The sequence below is a fragment of the Dermochelys coriacea genome, chromosome 3, assembly GCF_009764565.3.
Source record: "Dermochelys coriacea isolate rDerCor1 chromosome 3, rDerCor1.pri.v4, whole genome shotgun sequence".
NCBI lineage: Eukaryota > Metazoa > Chordata > Testudines > Dermochelyidae > Dermochelys > Dermochelys coriacea.
In genome coordinates, this window is record NC_050070.1 from 206,535,379 (window position 1) to 206,558,484 (window position 23,106).

Below are 23,106 nucleotides of genomic sequence, written 5' to 3' on the forward strand. Positions count from 1 at the left end.
ATCGATCGCCAGAGCGATGATCCAGCGGTAGTGTAGACATAGCCATAGTAACACAATTCCTAGAAGTGAGCTAGCACAATCAGTGAGATATATTCTAACATAAGCTATTAAAATGTAACATTAGTATTGCAGTTTGTGTACAAAGTCCCATAAAAATACATGGCATGGTGGCACCTAGATTCTATGGTGAAAAGTTCAGTAGAAAACCTTATGATAATTTAATATTCCAGTACAGTACATAGAGTCTGTGATATGAAACACAAATCAAGAGTTCCAGAAGCGACTAGTGATATTGGGTGAAATCAGACCCCTCTAAGATTACTTAAATTGGGCATCCCAAAACTGGGGCCCTCAAAATCACTAGCCACTTTTGAAAATTTAAGCCACAGTACATAGTATACTAAATCATTAAGTAGGTGGCTTCTAAAGCATAAATAACTTGGTTGTTTCCATGATTTGGAAAAGGAAGGACTGGATGGGAGGATATAGCAAAAGCAGTTAGTACACTTTGGAACTTGTAAAATTCTCTTTCCAAGCATCGGCCAGAGCACTGCCCAGCTATACAGCCTTCAGGAATTACGTTTATCATACAAAAGCTGATAGTCTCTTAACTACCTGTTTTAGTTGGTGCTGCTATAATACTCTATAATTTTAATTGCAAGCTGGTTTTCTACCTTACACTTGTTGACGGCTATTTAGAGCATCCTTGTTTTAATGTTTAATTACACTATAATAGCACAATAATTACCAAGTAGCTACAGAGGAATTACATACTTGTCTGTACTCTGTAAACAACAATGCTAACCCTATCTGCAAATAAAGAATTATGCAGCAAAAGTAGTTGTGAACTTAAACAATAATGACCAAACATGTAAACAAAACTTAAAAAATGCAGTGACCTATTACATAAACAATATTTTAGTATAATTTCTTAGTAGTTAGCTGATTACTTTTTACTAGAATAGGTTATATGGTATAATAGATAGTACTAAGAAGAATATTGTTACTATACTTTAAAGCTACATTGCACATTCATCATGCAAATAATATGTATCATGAATATTTGTTCCTTTCTACAGAGATGGTTTAAAACCAAGAGAATTGGAAATATTTCCAAATGAGTCATATTTGTTTTGGATGGATTTGTGAAGCCTTTTAAAAGAAAATTAGTGATACCACAGCCACAAGGTGGCAGTGTGTACAAGGAAATAAAAATCTCACATTTAAAATTATTTTGCCTGAGAGGTATAGCACCCCTTAGACACACTGGACAAGTTGTTGGCCTTTAAAATTATATTGTATTCACAGCTGTCTCATAGTGATTTAATTTCAGGATTTCAACTATTGGTACTTTAAAAAAACCCCACAACTTTATAAATTACTGCCACTGCTATGAAAGCATTCACCCAACCTGTTTTAACTACCTTGTCTCATATGCAGAGTGCCTTAGTTAAATAGATATTTTGCATTAGCATTAAAGACTCAAAGATGCCTCATGAAGCACTTTGAGAAACATTCCATTTAGAAACACATCTGCTCATTTGCCATGGTTCTCACCTAAAAATTGAAATGAATGTAATCCATCTGTGCCTTCCTTATGTAACCATCACTGGGGCATCTAGGCACCAGATACAAAATTAAGAATAGCATGATTTCAGTCCATGAAAGACCATTTTCTCCACCTCTCCCTTATTTTTCAGATGTTTCATGCAGTGTGTATTTTCACGAGGAAGATTGCCAGGCCATTCTTACCCCATCACTGGTGAGGAAAGGCTTTGCAAAAAGTTGGGTCAACGACAAGGCCTTGTTGCATCCTGAGTTTTGCTGCTAAAGAATTCCATAGCCAAGGACCTTCCCCTGGCAATGCCCTGCCCCCAGTCCCCGAGAGATACACACTGGGCTCTGCTGGCTGCAGTGTTTTGACTGAAGAAGTGGCCTGTAATACAGATAGGTCCAAGACCATTGAGGGCTTTAAAGATTAGGATCAGAACCTGGAAGTGGGTCTGGAATTGGATGGGGAGCCAGGGAAGAGCACAGAGAATCACTGTGATATGATCAAATCAGTTTTTTGGGTTTTTGGCCTGCTTTGTGTCTCTTTCTTTGTTAATTGTGGATATTTGCATAAAAACAAGATCTTTGACCCTTAAGAGTTCATGTGCTCCTCCTGCTTATACCTCACCTGAGCTAACAATCCTCTACTGCTGACAATAAATTGTGATGTCACAGGGAATTAATACTCTCAGATGGGAAATAATCAGGAGTAGATTAACATTAACATTAATTACTCTTCTCAATATACAGGGCAGATCTAAGTTCTCAATTTATCTCAAATTAGAGCATCCTTTGCTAAAAAACACTTATGTGCTCTCCTTCTGGGATGTGCTTGTGTGTTTCCCAATCCAGTTTTTAGAGAAGGGCCTGAATTAAAACCCTGTATCTGAACTATGGAGTATGGAGTCAAAAATTATCCGGCTCCAGTAGGATTTAGCTACCAAAATAAGAGTTTTGCAGCTTCCCTGTACCAGGTTGTGTTAAAATCTATATTTTGTGGGTGGAACAGTAGAAGCAACTACTTTGATTATGCAGTTTCTGGATTTGTGTCTGCAGTTTGGCAGACTCCAGATACAGGATCTGAGGTTTTGCAGGAGAGTTGTACTGGGGCGCATCACATCTGGACTATAAAGGTGCAACAGGAGTGGCTCAGCGTGTTCTCTATTTTGGCAGTGGCAGATGGGCTTGGGAGCAAAAACTTGTTCAGTCCAGTTGGATCCAGATGCTGGATTTGGGTGTTTGTGGTGACTGATGGCCTGGGATGCATTAGCATTTTTTGCTGAAGTAGGAGTGGCTAAGTTTATTCTGTATGAATGTGTTAGAATTTGTGCAAGAAGGGCCAAAAATTGACTGGATGCAGGATTCCGTGGTGCTGTCGTGCCAGGATGTATCAAGGTCTGGATTGTATTGGTGCAGTAGGAGCATCAATACTTGTTCTCTGTTTAGGAATTAGAATTTGGGGCCTGGGTTCAAAAATTGTCTGGATCCAGCAAGATCCAGTTGTCAGATCCGGTTTTTGCATGCTCTTGTGCTGGGGTGTGTTGGGATGTGGATCTTCTGGAGGCGGTAGGAATGGTTAGACTTGTTCTCTCTTTTGATAATACACTTTGTGTACAAAATCCGTCAGGATCCAAGTTGATCCATCTTTTAGCTATTTCCTACCACGGTAGCTGTGCTGCTTGCTCCAGAGCACCTCCCTTTCCTGGGCGTCTTGCCAGAGCCAAGCCACGTGCTTCTCCTGTGACCTTTGCACTGAGCGGATGGAGTCCTGGGGCCCAGCGCAGAGTCCTGGCCACAGGAGGGAGTCCAGGGAACAGGACAGCCACTGTGAAGAGCTCTAGGAAATTTAATATGGTGAGTTAAACTGCTCAGCTTGCTCTGCAACTTTGTTTCCTCTGCTCCAACTTCCCTGCTCCAACATTCACCTTCCTTGCTGGGGGGCTCCTCTGAGATTCAAGGCTACGGCCCTGGCCCTGCTTTGGTCATTTTGGCTACTTCAAATCCCAGTGTCTCTGGCTGCGTCTGTGAGATGAAATAGCCATGCAAGGTTGTAATGTCCGTGTGCTTGGAGGTGGTTAAACATCTTCAGTATTTAATTTCAGCAGCAATGCAAGGGGCAACGAGAGGCATTGCCACAGGAGAGCAGTTCACCTTGACTGCACATGATGATCCCAAAGCACTGCACAGACTCCATAACGTCGTACCACACTGTGCCTGCCTCTCACACAGTAGAGAGGCCACCTGCCTCTCCAAGAGAGAGGAGGACAATCAGTGTGGACAAACACAGGACAAAGACTATTTTCAAGGGATACCTCACTCACACATCAGTGTTTCATTTGTAGTGTAAAATCAAACAGGTGGATCACAGTGTCTAATTACCACTGAGAAACAGGATGAAGTTTATCCTGTATTGACTCACTGTGGGATGTGAGATATTAGATACTAAATAAAGAATGTGCCTTAAGATAAGAAACAGGTGATCACCCTACTAATAGGAGAATTTGAAATTTCCCTCCCTTTGCAAATCTTTTCCCCAACATCACCCTATGTTTCTTTGTGAAAACAAAAATTGAATCATCTCCATGTATTTAAATTATGATTTATAACTGGGAGGCTGATTGGTCTAATTTTCAGGTGCACTAAGGACCCCTTACACTATTCTGGTAAATGTAATTTACATGCGTTTTATGTCCACTCTTCATGGTCAGAACAGTGTAAAAAGGCCATCGTAAAATGAGAACCTGGACTAATATATACCCTGTTCTGTAAGTGTCTCTGGACAAAACATGGACTTAGCACCTGCCTTTTATGTGGCCTTCCTGGATCGTCTAAAGGGCCCGATCCTGCATCTGGGTCCACATATGCAATCGGGGCTCTGTGCAGGAGCAATGGTTTGCCTGAGCATATCCAGTCACAGGATCTGGCCCTAAGAAAGAACTAACGTCTTTCTTTTGCCTCTGTTCTACTCAAACTTACTTTAATGGTTGCAAGGAATATAGCTGCTGAATCTCTGGCACCCTCAGCTGTTACACTACTGAAAGTACAGAGGACTCTGAAGCTAGTCTGAGAAATTGCTCCCAAGGACAGGTGTGTGGGCTGCACCACAGGGAATCTCCTATGCCTGGGAAGAGAGGATATTGGTCCAAGTACATGGGGGCAGCCTTGTAATTTTACTAATATTCTGTATGATTTCTGATATCCATCTAGAGCAGAATAGAGGAGTCCTGTGGATGAGCCAGATTGAGCATTCAGTTGACAATCTCTGACGCTGACCTTCTTAGGTTGGGGTACCTGTGTTTTGATATCATAGCTGTTTTCAAACTGATGCTTAGACTGTTAAGCTATGAAGAAGCCCCCACCTTTAGGATCTGGGTGAGAGATTGGCAATTTTGGCTAGGGAATCAGTTTCCTACTTCTCTAGCAAATAATCTCATTTATTTCCTCTCTGCATAGAGATCATTCAAATCACTTTCTTTATAGCCTCTTTAGATATAATTTGGACACTAATGTCATGTATAATATCTCTAGCATTGAGACTCTGTCTGCTTGAGGTATGGGATAGGGCATTTTGGGAATACAGTGATGTATATCATGACATTCCATCCAGACAATATGACTACTGTTGTATATGCAACCCTAAAACTGATATATATGGGATTAGAGCAAAAATCTGGTTCCACTGATGTCATTAACAAAATTTCCAAGATTTAACCATCAAAGCCCCAAACCGCCTTGTAAGGAACAGCATTTCGTAATATTGCTCTCCAGCTATACAGACATAACTAGGTCCCATTTGGTTTGAGTGTTGTCAGCATAGGCACAGTGCACTCATTATGCACATGTAGATATTTAACATTCAACTTCTTCCTATAGGTTTTGTCCTTTTTTCTAAGTCCAGATTTTTCTTTTATTTCATTCTCTGCTTTGTGCATCCACGACGACTAGAATTTCACAAAAGCCTCTGTAGCTCTGAAAGAAACTGGATTGAAGCAGAGTTGACTGTTACATGAAGATAATTATGTAGTTATGCCATGTGGGTTGTCAGCGGATAGTATTTTGCAGAGAAAAAATATTATGCTACAGTATTCAAGGTTTCCCAAAGCAATATCATTCCATTGTGTTTAGACGTGAGAATATTATGTGGATTCCTTTGGTGTTCCTTTTGCTGTATCTATTTGCAAAGGTCTGTAACTTTCACCCTATTCTTACCCGAGATGGACCCTAGCCCCAGTGACTTCAGTGGGGTTCTGCATTTATAAGGGATCATCCCTGGTGACCATATTGCAAGATTGGGGCCTTCAGAATAATTGTAAAATGAAGCAAAAAGAAAAGGAGTACTTGTGGCACCTTAGAGACTAACAAATTTATTAGAGCATAAGCTTTCGTGAGCTACAGCTCACTTCATCGGATGCATTTAATGAAGGTCTTCATCTTTCATAACGAGCATGTACTCTGGGGCTAGAGAGTGTCTCTTCTCCAAGCAGATCATTGCAGTTCTGCCCCAAAATAGTAAATAAAAAAACCCACCAAAAACATTTTTGTTAGGATCAAAGCCATAGACATTTATTAAAAATAGCACAAATATGCTTTTACAAGTCTATTTAAAAAGAAGCTATTTTTATAACAACTCACAAAAGAATGGACATCTCACAAAAGAATGTTCTCTAAAAATTAATCACTTTTAGTATCAAAGTACCTGTAGTGACACATTCTGCAGCATGCATGGATAATGTTAAGACCAAACAATGCACATCTAAAATGGCAAATACACACTGAGATGAGACCAATTGCTTTTTTTTATTCTCTCAACTACATGAACTTTTATGGAGTGCTTTAGCTCCAGTCTAATCAAGACAGCCTAGTCATAAAAAAGATTGAAAAGGTAAAGGCCAGATATTCAAAGACTTACCCATATGCTTAATGACACCTATGCTTAACTCTAAGCACGTGCATAGGTCTTGTGGATTCAGGACCAAATGTTCATAGACAACCCTAGTGGTTTTGTCATGTATTTCTCTAAGCAGAAAATAATTTCAAGACAATAAAAAGGCATGAAAAATAATTTGGAAAGCTAAATAGGAGTGCTTTCGTACTCCATCTTTGCTGCCAAAATACATTAAGTTGCACTGTTGTGGTTTTTTCCCCCTGAATTTTCTTTAAATTCTGTGTCTAGCAGCTTCCTTATATGAGGCTGGAAAAGTCAGCTGTGCCTTTACTCATTTTAACCACCAGGTGTCATCATTTTAGAGAGACAGGTGAACCAGATAGGGAGAAGCTCTAAGAGCTTTACTGAGTTTTTTTGGGCATGGTTCCAAATGGTAATATCTTTCCCCACGAGTTGTGTTACAGAGGTACGCTTTAGTTCATTTAAAAAAAGGGGGAGGTAGGGGAAGGGGTCAGTTAACTCCCCCACAAATCCTGTTTCACTCATGTACAGTACTTTTGGGATAGCTGCTTTGTGAGCAAAGGGCCTGATCCTGCAACTGACTCCCTGTGCAAAAACCCCTGTGCTGGCGTGCAGCCTCACTGAGATTAGTGGTCTCTGTGCAGGGACAGGGATCTTCTTGCACATCATTAATTGCAGGATCACAGCTGAAATCATCTGCAGGACTACACAGACGAACTGCATGAAAGGAACAACAATAAATCTCTGGTATTGTGCCCGGCGAAGCAGGGGTGGCATTGTTGCATCACAAAAGTGCAGTTTTTATTAATCCAGCAAAGCCTGGACAAAGATTTTCAAAAGGAGCTCAAGATTTTTGGGTGACCAACGAGAGATGCCTTAAATGGGCCTGATTGTCAGAAAGTCCTTGGCCAGCCCCTGAAAAGCAGGCCCTTTTAATATGTCTCATTTCAGGTACCCAGAAATGGAGGCAGCTAAAATTACGAGTCACTTTTGCAATTGCTGACTCTGATGTCTCTGTGGTTAACTGAACATCACCTACATTCTGCCTCCCTTGCGAGAAAGCTCTTACCTCCACGACTATTGTCTCTCCGCCTTTTCTTTTTCAAAGAAGTACGAGCTGTCAGTAGGGGACTACTCGTACCACCCTCCTACCCCTAATGTACAGGACTGGCTTTGCAACTGACATTCAACCGGATGCCTGCAGTACAGATAGGATACATTATCACTTTCCTTCCACCAACCTTCACTTTTTTGACTTTAGGCAAATACATGGTGTGCCGGATAATTTGGCAAAATAGGTATTAGGCTCGAAGCAAATATTTTGATAATTTCTAGAAAAAGGCGCTTCCCCCACCCCCCCCTTGCAAACCTCATTCCTGGCCTGTAGCCAGCAGGGCAAATTCACTGCCAGTGTGCGTGGGCACAACTGCATAATTTAGACAACCATGGGGGTCCGTCTAAATTATGCCCGCCTCCACAGGGCTGCCCTATGGGCTTCAGAGCTGGATATTGCAGCCCTGCCCCTAAGCTCTCCTCCCTCCCTCAGCCCTGCTGCTGGCATGCCCCCTGGGCCAACACTTGGGATAGCGTCCTTAGGAGGCAGCACTTAGAAGTCTTTGGCTCACCCTAGTCCTTATTTGATACAGTCTTCTATCTAAGGTACTTATATGGCCCGCATAACCACAGTATCTATGGTCCTCACAATCTTTTTTTTTTCAATTAATTTAGTCACACACACCCCTGTGAGGTAGGGAAGTGCTATTACCCCCATTTTAGAGATGGGGGTACTGAGGCACAGAGAAATTAATGGTATGTCTTCATTGCAGAGTTAACCCTGGCTCTTAGTCAGGTGTTAGCCCCTAAGCCCCCGCCCATCCATACACAAAAATCTCTCCCGCAGGCCAGCTGGCCCATCCTAGGGTATAGGGTAAAGCTTAAGTGCTGCTTTCACTCAGGCTGGTAACCAGCCTGCTTTGCAACACAGGTTAAACCACTCAAGTGTGGATAGTCCTCCAGTGCCTTCCCACAATTCCCCTCTATGCCCAGAAGGACAGACAAGTTCTCCCACAATTCACTGGGAATGAATTGTAGAGCAGCTCAGCACACTGCAGCACAAAAACCCAAGGGATCTGGCTGCAGAAGTTTTAGCAGCACACATGGGGGAGCTCAGCACCAGGGAGGACACAATATCTTGTGTGTAAGTGTGGCTGCTCACGCCCTGGCTAGACTATGACCCAGGTGCCGATCACCTGTTACTTTGACAGTGAACACACATGCCAAGTGACTTGCCTTAGGTAACACAGATAGACTGTAGCAGAGCAGGGAATCAAACTCATGTTGTCCCAGGCCAGGCCAGACTGGGGTCCATCCTCCCTATCTTTTCCTCACAATGCTTTTTATGAAATTAGTCCTTACAGCTGGTTGAAAATGTCTGGGTTTTCAGAATGTTGATTCTTTTTTTGCTGTTTACCGACCAGCACATTGAGTGGTTGAAATGTTTTGAAAACTTGAAATTTTGACACAAAATTTGCATGAAACAAAATTCAGAAATGTTCTCTGAAAAATATTCGGCATTTTCCATCCAGCTTTACTAACAATGTAAATGAACGAAGCCACCTGTTCCTTAGTGATGCTAACCACTGGAGACCGGTACGTAATAGGCAGACGGATTCTGTCTTAGCCCTTCCATCTGAGAGCTTTACCCCCTGGATTTTGAATAAGTGGGGTTTTTTGCTGTGGACTTATAATGGTCCGGTCCAGCTGAGAGACAGATTGCAAGGCTGATGCTGTCTTATATTCTGTTCATTGGTCCCTGAGCCCATTCAACTGCAGAGTTGGACACCAGCCTTCAACAGCCCAGCTGATTTTAAAATGAATCCCGGGGCTGGGTGTGGAAATCAGTGGCTCTTTTTGAAAGAATAGAACTGTTAGTGTCTGAGCGGCAGTACTATTCTCCTTTTGTTTTTCTTTCTTTAGCTCTTTGTTATAGCAACATCTGTAGTCTTGAGTAAATAGCATACAGGGAGAATACATCTTGTATTTCTATTAAAGAAGCAAAACGGCGTAGGGGCCATGTTAATGTATAAACTATATAGTCTGCATGTGAAGGAAGTTGATACTTGCTGGTTTGGGATTAAAGGCAACGTCTTCCTTTGTAAGGCCTCTAGGCCGATCATGAATAATAACATTTACTATTTATATAGCACTTCATGAGCCACATCCTCAACTTGTGCAAATCTGCATAGCTCCATTGACTTTAACAGAGCTCTGCTCATTTACACAAGCTGGGGATCTGTCCCGATGACTTAAGACGGTGCACAGACATTTGTTAATTAGTGGAGCATATGAGAGAGCCTTGGTAGTCTCTTCCCATGATCTTTCTACCAATACAGGTCACTGTCATGTCAATGTAAAGTTTTAAAATATACGGTTGTAAAGGATTGCTAAAATTCTTGCAAAGAGAACTCGTTGTGAAATGACGCCAGAGCTCCTAGGTTGAATGTCATCCAAGCAGTGATCTTTAACGCAGTGTATGGTCGCTAAAGGAGAGCAATTTAATCATGAATCCACTTGAGATTGCGCTGCTCCAGGACCTATTCATTGCTATGAAAATCTTTCCATGGACTTCAGTGGGGCTTCGGATCCAGCCCTTAAGGAGCAAAAATCAGGACCATAGTTAGGGTCTAAAAAAAGAAATCTTTCACAAGGAAAAACTGTCGATACAAAACATATTTAGAGTCTCAAAATAGTGAATTTTGGAAGGGTGAGTGGAGCTTGCAGAGATTAACATGGTAGAGCAGGTTCTCAAGGCAATGTATTTCCATAGACACCACACTGTAACTGGGAGACTAGCAGCTGGATGCTGTTCGTTCTATTTCTGTTGTGGCTATAGGAAACAGTGATGCTTGTGGGCCTGCGGGAATGAGGTAGTTGCTATGGAATATTGAGATTATCCGGTACCACACTGGTCATGTTGCAGAGCTCACTGGAGAAGCTGCCATGTGATGGGGTGGGGTGAGGTGGGGAGGGTGAGAAGAAGTGGCCCAAAGCATGAACTAAGGAAGTTATAATCTGACCCATGGAATATTAGCACTTATTACACAGTTCCTGGGGATCTAATTGTCAAACTTGTGCCTTGCTCAGGTGACTACTTACTTGAGACCAGTAGGATAAGCATGACTAACAGCAGGATTTGGCCTCAAGTCTGTATTGTTTTTCTCTGCAGTCCTGTCCCAGCTTTCACCAGTCTTACTAATAGGATAAAAGCACGTACCTCTGAATGACATGTTGATAAATGAGTGACTTCTGTGTGTCCCGGTAGAAAATCTACTCTGTGACTCATCATTTTTGTCTTTTGCCTGTGTTCAGCTGTGAGCCATCGTTGTACCCATTGTTTTAGCTCTGTATTCTGTCCTCTGAGTTGTTTTCTACCCCAGACTCAGTATTTGCCATGCCAGCCTGTGTTTTATGTGTGTTTGTGTTGGATTAAAAGATGTGGCGTGTATCCATAGAGAAGTTAGATTTAGCCAGAAAACCACACAATATATGGGATTCTTCCAGATTTGGAGCTTGTTTTTCACACCTGATATAAAACCAACTAACCCATAATTCAACTGTAGTTTCATGGTTTTCATCTCATTTGAGCCCTTGCTTAGGTCAAGGCAAATTTACCACCTCAAAATGGGATTGAAAGCATTATCAGTACAGGTCCCACTTGCCGTGAGGTTAGAAGGACTCCTAAAGGAACTAAGTCAAGTGAGAACAGGAAGGGAGGAGTGAACTTAGAGACCAAATGGCTGGCAGAATTACTGAAATCTCCCTCACTGCTGGAGTTAATTCCTTCAATGCAGTGAGGAGACAGGTGATAGTTTTCTGCATTTTAAAAGCTGTTGTCAAGAACCAGCTGGGGAAATCTCATGCCACAAGTTGGTCTTAAAAGTCTGCCAGAAGAACTTTCAGAAGCAGATGAGATGATGAGCAGCTTGAAGAAGAACTTCTTGTGGGCTGTGTGTGTCTGTGATCCTCAGGTGCAGCAGCGAAAAGAGAATGGTCTATTAATAACCTGCACCATCATGGCATTTGACAGCTGACTAGTTAAACTGAAATATTGGCATTCTTAATATTATTTCACAAATTACCTACAGGCTTAACCTGATTTTCTTTAAAATATTATAACAGATTTTAAGGCCAGAAGGGCTCATTAAATCACCTTTCATCCTGTTACTCCGGTATTGAGGCCAATAACTTGTGTTCGACTAAATTTGTTCTTTCAGCCAGGCATCCAAGATTAATTTGAAGACATTAAGAGATGGAAAATCCGCCACTTTCCTGGGTAGTTTGTTCCAGTGGTTAATCACCTCACTGTTAAAAATGTGTGCCTTAGTTCTAATTTAAATGCATGTGGTTTTAACTTCCAGCCATGGGTTCTTGTTATTCCTTTCTCTGCTAGATTAAAAAGTTGGTATTTTCTTCCAGCTTAGATCCCTCTCACAAGATTAATGTTAGTTGTTAATATTGTCATTTATTATTAATTATTGGCTTTGCTTGGCCCAGAGTAAAAAGAGAGACTTGCCTCGAGGACTGTATTCAAGGGACCCAATACTGCAAACATTGTGTTTGTCTACATTGCAAGTAAAACTCCATGGCTGACCTGTGCTGAGTGACTCAGGTTCATGGGGCTTGGGCAGTTCAATTGTGGTGTAGCCTGGGCTCTTGGACCCTGTGAGGTGGGTTGCCAAGCCCAAAACTCTACACTGCAATTAAACAGCTCCTTCACCTGAGCCCTGCCCACCCAAGTCAGCAGGCACAGTCCACCCGCAGGTGTCTAACTGCAGTGTAGACATACCCACTATGTGCATGTTTAACTTCACTCATGGCAAGTGGTCCATCAAAAGCAAAGTTAAACAAGTGCATAAGTATTTGCAGGATTAAGAGACAGAAACAGATCAGATAAGTGTGAGTCTTCCAGTACAGGAGAGTGCAACCTAAGGCCTCAACCTGCAGACACTTAAACTAATGCACAGCTTTACTCGTGTGAGTTGTTCCACTGAGTTGGAATGCAGTGAAGGAGAGTGCAATGTCATCCAATGGACAGGGCACTGAACTGAGACTCCGATCTCAGATGGGGGCCTGTCGGCATTATTGTAACACCAATCATTAATAAAAATGAGTTTGATGGGCCTACCCATGTGAGTAAACTCGTGCGTGTGCTTAAATGTTTGCAGGATCAAGGCCTTAGAGTTAGTTGGTTTCATCTTCCTGATCTCAACCTGTTTCCTCTGTTAGAATGCCGGGTGCAGCAGACATTTCACATGAGTTCGTGTTTGCAGAAGTACATTTCTTTTTCTTTCTCAGAATACTGGGTATCTGTTTCTTTCCTCTTCCAAATTCAAAACACTATTTGAAGAGACAAAATAAAAATTCCCTTGTTTGTAGCTGCCTTTTTTAACCTTTGTAGAGTATGTCTACATTGCAGCGTGGAGGTGTGCTTCCTGGCCTGGGTAGATAGACTTGCACTAGATCTGTTCCAGCTAGCATGCTAAAAATAGCAGTGTGGACTTTGCAGCATAAGCGGCATCTTGGGCTAGCTGCCTGAGCTTGGACCCGGGGGTTGGGTGGGCTTGGATGTGGGCGGCTAGTCCAAGCCACCATCAGTGCTGCAATAGCCACAAAAATGTTCTAGCTTGTGCAGAGCTGGTGTGAATGTCGCCACCCATGCTCGCAATCATTCCGTCTCCAAGCTGCGGTGTAGACGTACCCTTTGAGGCATGAGAGTACAACTTGTTTCCCTCAAATTTAAGTGGGAGATTTTTAAAGGCCTGCACAAAGGGCAGGTTAAGCAATCGCAATGGAAATTTGGTACATGACACCCCTTTATGCCTTTAAAAATCTTCCCATATATGTTTTTTCATTTGTTTGCTTCAATTGATTATGAACAAATGTATCTGGTGGATGTACCTGACTCATCGACATCAACACAGCTGTGTTCTCATAGCTAACAACATTAGTTGAAAATCAGCAGGAGGCTCCCAAGAGCACAGAATGTTGGTTTTGTCTATGTCATGGGCAGACAGTTTTCTGCTTAGGTAATATCTCCTCTATGGTTTTATAGCTCTCCTGGCAGTGGGGTTTGTAAAGAGCTGTTATTTAACATAGGAGGGTCATGTACTGTTCCATTAGAACAAAACATTAATGTAAACATTTATCAAATATAAACAGGGTGGTACTAAATCTTTATAAAAATGCAAACTGATACTCTGCAGCAGGGCCACAAAGAAAGGTGTGCGTGAACTGTAAATTACAAAAATTACAGTAAATACACTAGCCTGCTCACAATAGTTTTAGGTCTTGATCCTGGTAAGTGCTGAATGCCTTCTGCGAGGCACACAGACATGATATCCAGCACGTCTCAGGAGGTGCTCAGTACCTTGTGAGATCTAGCCCTGCTAAGGAAAGTTACCAGACAAAAGAAACAACAGACATCCTGTTTTGTTCCTTCATGGGATCTCCCATGTAGCAGTGTCTCAAGGAGAGAAGGAAACCAAAGAAGGGCAGGGGAACGAAACATGTCAGCAATAAACACCACCTAGCAGAACCCACTTAAATGTAATCTGTAATGGTACCACAGGTGAAGTCATCCTTAGTTGACTTCCTATCAGAAGTTCTGCTGGAGATAGTCCAGAAGCAAGCAGTGTTGACTGATATGCCAGGACTCAGAGTGCTTTATATGTGTCCACTGATTTTTGCAGAAGTCTTTTAAAAGTCTGCCCTGCTCTCTCTCCCTCCTTGTTGCTTGGGGAGAGTGTGGACTACTAGTATGATCTTCAAAATCAAAGCCCTGTGCAAATGCTAGGAATGTTGCAGAGGTAAATCCAGGCCCATTATTCAAGATGAGGCCTTCAGGAACTCCATGTCTTGCAAATATTGACTTTAGTTTCTGAATGACCTATGCCAGTGAATTCTGAATATAGCCAACTCTATATATCTCAAAGTAATCAACTGCAATTATATATGTCCTGTCCAGAAAGACTGATCTGTGGCTACCAGCTGCCAAGGTATTTCAGATTGCTTTGTAGAGAGCAATGGTTCTGGAGACTGTTTCCCCACCCTACCCCCCATCCCCCAGTTACATATTTTACAACCCTCTACTAAGGTCTGAATTTGCCTGTTCAGACCAGGCCACCATACAGATTGTTGTGCTCATGCCCTGCATTTTTGTTACTCCTTGGTGTCCTGCCTGGATTTTGGATAGCATCTCTTTATGAAGTACCATAATGATAAGAATGGACCTTCAGCCATGTGAAGCTCATTTCAGTCCTGCCGACATGGCAGTAGGTCTGTTGGAAGTTGCCTTCTTCAATCACACCCTCTTTGACAAAGTTGAGTCCATTTCCGGCATGTTCATCCTTTAGTTTTTCATCTCTAATTTGCTGAAGTTGGCTGGCAGATGCTGGGGTTGCTGCCATAATAAGGTCAATGTAGCCTTCGATATCTTTCTCTAAAGCCTCTTCTTCCATTGGTGGCTGCTCAGCTGCTGCTCTAGATAGCGTCTGCTGCTATTGGTGCTTTCCCAGGTATGTTTTCAATGTTGAAAGAAAATTGTATCCGCCAGGTCGAAATCTTTTAATCTGAGGTAGAAAGTCATCCAGTGGTTTCGAACCCAATAGTTCCAATAAGGGCTAGTGGTCTGTTACATATTAAAATTCATGACAAATACAGTAGAACCTCAGAGTTATGAACTGACCAGTCAACCACACACCTCATTTGGAACTGGAAGTATGCAATCAGGCAGCAGCAGGGAGAGAGGGGGAAAAAAAGCAAAGACAGTACAGTACTATGTTAAAAAAAATTAAGGGAAAGTTTTCAAAAAGATTGGACAAGGTAAGGAAACTGTTTCTGTGCTTGTTTCATTTAAATTAAGATGGTTAAATGCAGCATTTTTCTTCTGCATAGTAAAGTTTCAAAGCTTTACTAAGTCAATGTTCAGTGGTAAACTTTTGAAAGAACCACCATACTGTTTTGGTCAGCATTACAAACAACCCCCATTCCTCATAACTCTGAGGTTTTACTGTAGAAAACAGAACTTATCTGAAATCTCTCAGCTCTCTGGATCCATCCATTTAATAGGTAGCAGATTTAAAACAAACAAACGGAAGTATTTCTTCACATGGTGTACTGTCAACCTGTGGAACTCTTTGCCAGAGGATGTTGTGAAGGCCAAGACTATAAGAGGGTTCAAAAAAGAACCAGATAAGTTCATGGAGGATAGATCTATCAATGGCCATTAGCCAGGATGGACAAGGATACAAAACCATTCTCTGGAGTGTCCCTAGCCTCTGTTTGCCAGAAGCTGGAAATGGGTGGCAGGGGATGGATCACTTGACGATTACGTGTTCTGTTCATTCCCTTTGAAGCACCTGGCACCGGCCACTGTCGGAAGACAGGATACTGGGCTAGATGGACCATTGGTCTGACCCAGTATGGCCGTTCTTATGTTCTTAGGAAGGCCTGCTGCCTGAGCTGCGAAAATCAAACTTTTCTAACAGAGCCATTTATGCTATAGGCTCCATTGCTGTCTTGAGACAGGGCGCTGACCCCTCCTTGCTGCAGCTTTCACAGGTCTCCTTCCTAACTTTCCACTTTCCCCACTCGCTCACCACCCTGGCAGTCTGGGGTTCTCTTCTTTCCTTTACTACTTCTTTAAAGAGAGGGATTTGCTCACTGCTGACCCCATGTATTGCAAGGAAGTAAACATAACGAGCCATGCTTTAAGCTGCAACTAGTAAACTCTCCCAACCAGGAAGTTCCCATGTTTATTAAACTCCCCACTGCAATGCATCCTGGTCCTCTCTGGTAAGACTCCAAGAACTCCACAATGTGCTTTGCTGGATCGGGGCAGAGCGCACAGCACCTGGCAAAATTGAGCCATAGACCATAAATGCCGTGTGAACAGCCCAAGGAAAAGTAAATGAAAGGTGATGATGCTGAGCTCCTGAGCAGATTGTCTTAACTTCACTGCTGTAATTTATAGGAACATATGTCTTGTTGACTGGGTCAGACTTGAGGTCCAGCTAAGTATCCTGTCTCCGACGGTTGCCAGTACCAGATGCTTCAGAGGAATCCCTCTGCAGGTGGATACGGGATAATCTGCCCTCCATAGAAGTCACTCCCTAACCCACAATAGAAATTGGTTTAAGCCCTGAAGCATGAGATGTTATATTAGTTATCAAACTCTTTTTTTAGATTTACTATCCCTCTGTATTCCTGTTATTCATATAAATGCCCATTCTCTCTTACAACCTCGCTGAGTTCTTTGTCTCAAAGACATCCTGTAGCAATGCATGCACAATTAGACTGTGGAGCTGAGCTGTGTGTGGGGGAAAAATCAACTAATTTTGTCACCAGTTAATGGCTTGGTTGGCACTAAACCTGATTTGCAGACACAAACCATGGCGAAAGCTCAGTAACTGTGGCCGCTAAGTGTTTCACCTTAGCCAGACAACAAGTCTGGCACATAGGTGCCCACCTGTAAGTGACCCAGCACATTTTACTTGTAGTTCAGCCCTCAACGTATTTGCGTAGCAAGGTTGCCACCCTTCCTTCCAGTTCCTTGTGGTAGGACGTCCTGCAGCACGTTGGGCTGTGTGCTGCTGTGACATTGTGTGAATGTTGATAGAGTACTCTGTCCTGCTGAGGCACTATGGGATAGCTGCATGGATTCGTCCAGAATGCACTGGCATGAGCAGCAATGTAGATTTGGGTGCACACACGCAGCTGTGCCAGCTGCTATGTGGACAGAGAGAGGCAGATCCTCAGCTGCTGTAAATTAGCTATGATCATTTGCACTAGCCATAGGATCTGTCCCCAAATGAAGCATGTTACTTGTAACTTGTTAGGGTGATAGTGCCTCTAGTTGGTTACAAAATTACAATTAAAAGTTGCATTATGGGCAGAGCCAAAATCTAGTCCAAACTATCCCCCACCATATACACCGAGTGGCACAAGAGCCAAAACTCATACTCAATCTTAATTCTCTCACCATGGCAGACACAAATGATTGTGAGTGCAAGTGAAGGGCCAAACAAGGTGAAACATTCAGTGAAAGCAATAACAGGTGATTCAGCATATGCACATTGACCCTGATAAGATAAATACAAATCCAAACTGGACAATGGAGAGCCAAGGAATAATTATGAACAGATGAATTTGCAGCTATCCCATGAAACAACCTTTGAAAATTATAGTGGGACACAATCATATCCCTACTTATCAGGGTTTCTGCAAAAAGCATGGAAGATTCAGACAATGAAAGCCAAGGAGGAGGTTCTCAAAGACACAAATAGCAGGTTGGTGCCTAAATTCCATTGAAAGCGAGTGGGAATTAGACACCTAACTCCTGTCTATAACTTTGCAAATTTTCCCCTTGGCCCTTACACGATCCACCTGGAACTCATAATTTTGAGTAAGGATCAGCAACGCACTTAAGAACATTCTTAAATTTAAGCACATGCTTAAATATAAGTGCATAGGGCCCCAATTCAGCAAAACATTTAAATGTGTTCTTAATTCTATTCCTGTTTAGCAAAGCACTTGAATTCACACTTAAGTGTTTTGCTGACTTGGGGCCTAAATTAGCTCTACACATTTTATTGGACTCCAATAAAATTTAAACCAGATTATTTATTGCACAAATTTTCACATAAAATTCATGATCTAGTTGGCACCCAAGATATAATCCATTTTTATAGAAACTGATGCAATTTGAAATGCATATTTTTAAAAAATGAATTGTTTCCATCCCAGGTGTTGGCCCCCTCTGCATTTGCCTATATGCAGTGTTCAAGTGTTCGGTTTCAAAGTGATGACTTACATGTGTTTGAGGAACAGCAAACTTCTGAAGAAATGTATGTTAGAACTTCCTGCTCCACATTTTCTGAGGCAAAACATGAGTGTAAGATGAAAAGAGAGTTCTATGGCAATCTTTCATTCTGAGTTTGCTTATAATTCATCATCATTTGTGGCAGATCTTTTATCATCTACTCTACCTTATGTCTTTTATCTTTTCTAATACTGTATTTTAATATTTAAATGTGCCTTGCAGTTCAATTAAAAAGTGACCATCCTTTGAGAAAAGGACTTATCATGCACTGTGTGCTTTGCTTTTTTTGTTTTGTGCTTCAAAGCAATTTAAAAAAAACCCCAAAAAACAAAGATATAACTGTATTGTAGTAAAATAAGAAAATGCAATTATCACTTTCCTCCACTTTTTGGCCAGACAAATTCCTCTGTGCTTTCTGCTTTAACAGCAGGGAACAAAAATGTGCAAAATAAGAAGATATATTTTTAATTTATGGGAGTTTTTTAAAAGGCTGCATTAGATTCAGATTAAACCCTGCTGCAGGTTCAAGGGAAAATTTAAGAAAATCAATTTTCCCAGATTGGGGAGTGGTGGCGGAAGGAGAGAAAAACACTGCAGTTTATAGTGTTCTTTGTTATTTGACTCAATAGCTCTGTTCCCATGAATAGCTGAATAATCACTGGTTGGCCCAGCGGTGGTATACATACAGACTTATCTCCTTCAGACTCTGTTCTTGAACCTGCAGCAGCACGGTTTTGATCATTAACAGTTTCTTGCTCTTATCATTGTTAATTTTTTCTACATCTGTGAGTCTTACTCTGAGACTGGAACACAGCCATTATTCCCTGCTGTGGAACCGGCAGGCTCTATAAAAACATGGCTTTCATATAAATTAACATTCTCACAAGAAATCATAAGGAATGTCAAGAAACCAGGAGCTAAATGTAACAATTTTGGTGGGGAAATTTGCAAATGTGCTGTCTTACAGAATTCAGAGCATGAGAGGAAACATACATAGCTTAGTAAGTAACAATGCTTCAGAAGAAAACACTTGAGTAAAATTTGTATTTGGAAAGGCTGCATGGTTTTGCTTCCTGTTATTAGAAATTGGTAGTGTGTAATATCTGTGATGTCAGGACTGGCCATGGGCACCTGCAGATGCTGTGAATGCAGCAATTCTCAGCTGCCGCACAATGGAAGCAGAATTTAAGTGGGTATAGATTTCTCATGTGCAAAGGCCCCTGGGTATTATTGTTTGCAGGGAAGTATCTATTACCTAAGGTAAATCATGAGTGGTGTTTGGATTTTAGTGGAATATTAAATAATGAAGGGCTTGATAATTCTAACCTTATTTATGTTATGGTACTGCCTGGAGGGCCTACCTAGATCGGAGGTAGGTGCTGTACAAACCCATAGTAAGAAACAGCCTCTGCCCAAAAGAGATTATGATTATTAAATAGACAAGTGAGGCTATATGCATATTATTGTATAGAGGGAACTAAGGCAGAGGAAGACTTGTCTGAAGTCACACACAGCATTTGTGACAGTGCTGGGAACTGAATCAAGGTTCCCTGAGTCCCAGCGTTAGAAGACTATTCTTTCTTTTAGTGTGGATAGTTCTTTCTTACGCAGTAGTCCTGTGTCCTTGAATGGGTCTACTTCCAATAGTAAAGACTACGCACATGAGCCCTGCATCAGTAATCGGATTGGTCCCTTAGTGCCTTGCAGGTTAAAAGTGATGGTAAGAAGCTTCTTTTTTCCTTTACAGTTCTGCAATTTAAATTGTTGTTGCATGTAATCCTGTGAGGGCACCATCATTTCAGAGGCTAACGAAGACATGTATAACAAAGGAAACTGAAAGCAAAGCTTTCTCTGATTTTGGTTTGATAATTCATACTTATTATCTCTTTGTATTTTGAGCATCACCTTTCCCACTTACAAACAGTTATATGGTTAAAAAGATATTTCCAGAAGATAGTAACCTTGGCAGTAGTTGTCAAGGCTAATAGTTTGACATTTCATATCACCCACAGCTAATCAACTGAACATGGCAACACATTTGAAAAACCCATTATAGGTGTACAGCTTAGGAGTAATATGTCAAAGCTAGCACTAACAGCTGTTATGTAAACTGGCTGATTTTCTTCTGCTGGATAGTCACATGGTAAAAGAAAAAGTGCTTTTGAAGGACTTAAGAGCATCTAAGCATGAAGACCTGAATAGTGTACTGTACTTTTGAATGCCATATATTTATAGAAAGTTTGCCACGGTGATAAGCACTCAGTCTTCTCTTTCAGCTGCTTTAAGTTATTTTTTTCTCCCCCTAAACTGCTGTAGTTTCCAAAAGATGTGCTGTAAGATATACCATTTGACAGGTGTCTCTGATATCCTTCGAAAACAATCTTTGGTACAAATGGTTTCCATAACTGTTGTCTATACCTTCCTCCAAAATCAGGGAAGCTCAAAGAACCCAGAAGTTACATTCAAAATTGAACCATATACCTAAGTCCAGTAGGCAGAGAGAGAGAGAGAAAATAATTTTGTTCTGAGTCTTCTAGAATAACTAGTTGCTCAAGATAATAATTCTTAAATTAGTTGCACTTGCTAATTGCTGAGGAAATAATATTTTTCTTTAGATGCTGGGTAGGTTTCAAAGCTTGTATATAGAGGAAAATAACTCAGTGTGCTTTGAAAACACCAGCAAGGCAACCTTTTACAGTGGAGTTAAGAAGATCATTACCAGTCACATAAAGGGCTTCAGCTGAAGGCTGGCAGCTTTATTTAATAATAATGTTTAATTCTGCAACATTGTGTGCAAAAGGATGGCTCAGACAGGTTTATTGTTTAGGAAAGAATTGGAAACGAATACAGAAATACACTGAAAACTTATGCTTGCTAGAAGTGAGTACTTTCTTTGCAGATTCAGATGTTAGTGAAAGAGACAACCATCTGCAGTGTGCCATGGCACTGAGATGATATCAGCCTTCAAATGCACTGTTGCAACTTCCATTGATACCAGCGTGAGCGGTGTGTGTGCCGCAGGGGCAGAATTGGCTTACTGACCTTAGCAGAGATATTGAGTGGAGGTTCATGCTAGTTTTGTTCAAGTGAAGAAATTAGTCAATTTGGACTGGGGCTCAGGAGACCTGGATTCCAATCCTGGCCCTGCCACTGGCCTGCTGGCCTTCTGTAAAACGGTTTTCCCATCTGTAAAATGGGGATAATAGTTACCTTCTTTTGAGCTGTATGGATGACAAGCACCATGTAAGAATTAGGTATAATTTCTTTTCTCATTTACAATAACACCACCACAGTGCTAATGCCTGTGGCTGAATGTGGAATCTTCCTAACTTAGTGGCTGCCACATTCTATTTATTCACTTCGTTGCTTGTGTGTAGTAAAAAACGTTATTTGCAAAGGGTTTGGGGTTGTTCTCTAAACAATACAAAAAACACAGTGGAAATGCAAGGTGTTAACTTGTCACCTGCTTATTCATGCACACTGCAATCGAAGTAGAACTAATGAACAGACATCATTAAATAATCCAGTCAATTTGAACTATGTGCAATGAAGTAGCTCACAGAGTGCTACAATGCAGGACAAATGGAATTGGGACTGGCCATGGGATGCTAGCTTTCCTGCTCAGTATGCACAGAGGATGCTGGTTTGAGCTCTGTATTAGCACCCTCCAGCTGGCCACTGCATGCAGCGTGGGTGCTGGTTTGAAAACAGACATGCTCTCCTGGCTGGAAAAGAAGTGTCACAATGACAGCTGTCTTTTTAAAAGGGAATTGCTAACAGAATAGCTAATGGGAAGTGGCAATCTCGGAATGAAACTGGTTGGGCCAGGCTGAAAGGATGAGTTAGATCTTCCATTTTCTTTCCATTCCACTTGTATCTCTGGAGGATGTTAAACAGAAGCTACCAACATTATTTGCACTGTTGTCCAATAAAAGATATTACCTCACCTACCTTGTCATTAAACAATTACAACCCATACTCAATTGGGACCACATCCTGAAAGAAATATTTTCCAAACCCTCTCGTGTGGCCTTCAGACAACCCCCCAACCTTGCCAAGCTCATCATCAGAAGCAAGCTTCCCACACTCCAGGACCCACCAACTCAAAGCAGCACCAGACCCTGCCATAACAGCTGATGCAAAACCTGCAGACACATCTCCACTGCTATGATGATCAATTCCCTGCACAACACACTCTTCAAGATCCATGAGACCAACACATGCCTATCACAGTATATGGTGTACGTCATCCAGTGCACTAAATGCCTCGAAAAAAATTGTGTGGATGAAAGCAGACAATCACAGAAAAAGGATAAAAGACAAAAACATCATGTCCCCCAAGGATGAACACTTTTGACGATGTGATCACTGCATATGTGGTCTCTCAGTCCTCCTCCTCAAAGGAAACCTGTACAACACCTTCAAAAGACGAGCCTGGGAGCTTAAATTCATAACGTTGCTAGATGCTAAAGTCAAGGACTTAATAAAGATACTGGATTTATGGTTTATTACAACAATCTGTAACCCCTAGCATCTCCCCCCCCCGGCTTTTTGTCCTATGACTACAGAGGTATTAACTGGCGATTTCACCTTGAATGGGCCCTTGAAATATGTGTTAACTGCTTATGCTAAACAATCAGTTCCACCTTGTATTTAGCTGTGACATTCTGAGTACCTTTCCCAGATCTGAAGAGGAGCTCTGTGTAAGCTTAAAAGCTTGTCTCTTTCACCAACAGAAATTGGTCCAATAAAAGATATTACCTCACCCACC

At 41.6% G+C, this 23,106-nt stretch overlaps 1 protein-coding gene across 1 annotated transcript in view; it reads left to right on the plus strand.

The window, feature by feature from the left end:
• Positions 1–3,306: 3,306 nt before the first annotated feature.
• The window catches only part of LOC119854094 (bifunctional protein GlmU-like), a 72,432-nt gene continuing 52,632 nt past the window's right edge, over positions 3,307–23,106 (plus strand). The window contains exon 1 of the mRNA XM_038398022.2: positions 3,307–3,405. Within this exon, the coding sequence (XP_038253950.2) occupies positions 3,403–3,405 (3 nt within the window). The 5' untranslated portion in view covers positions 3,307–3,402. The remainder of the gene's footprint in view (positions 3,406–23,106) is intronic.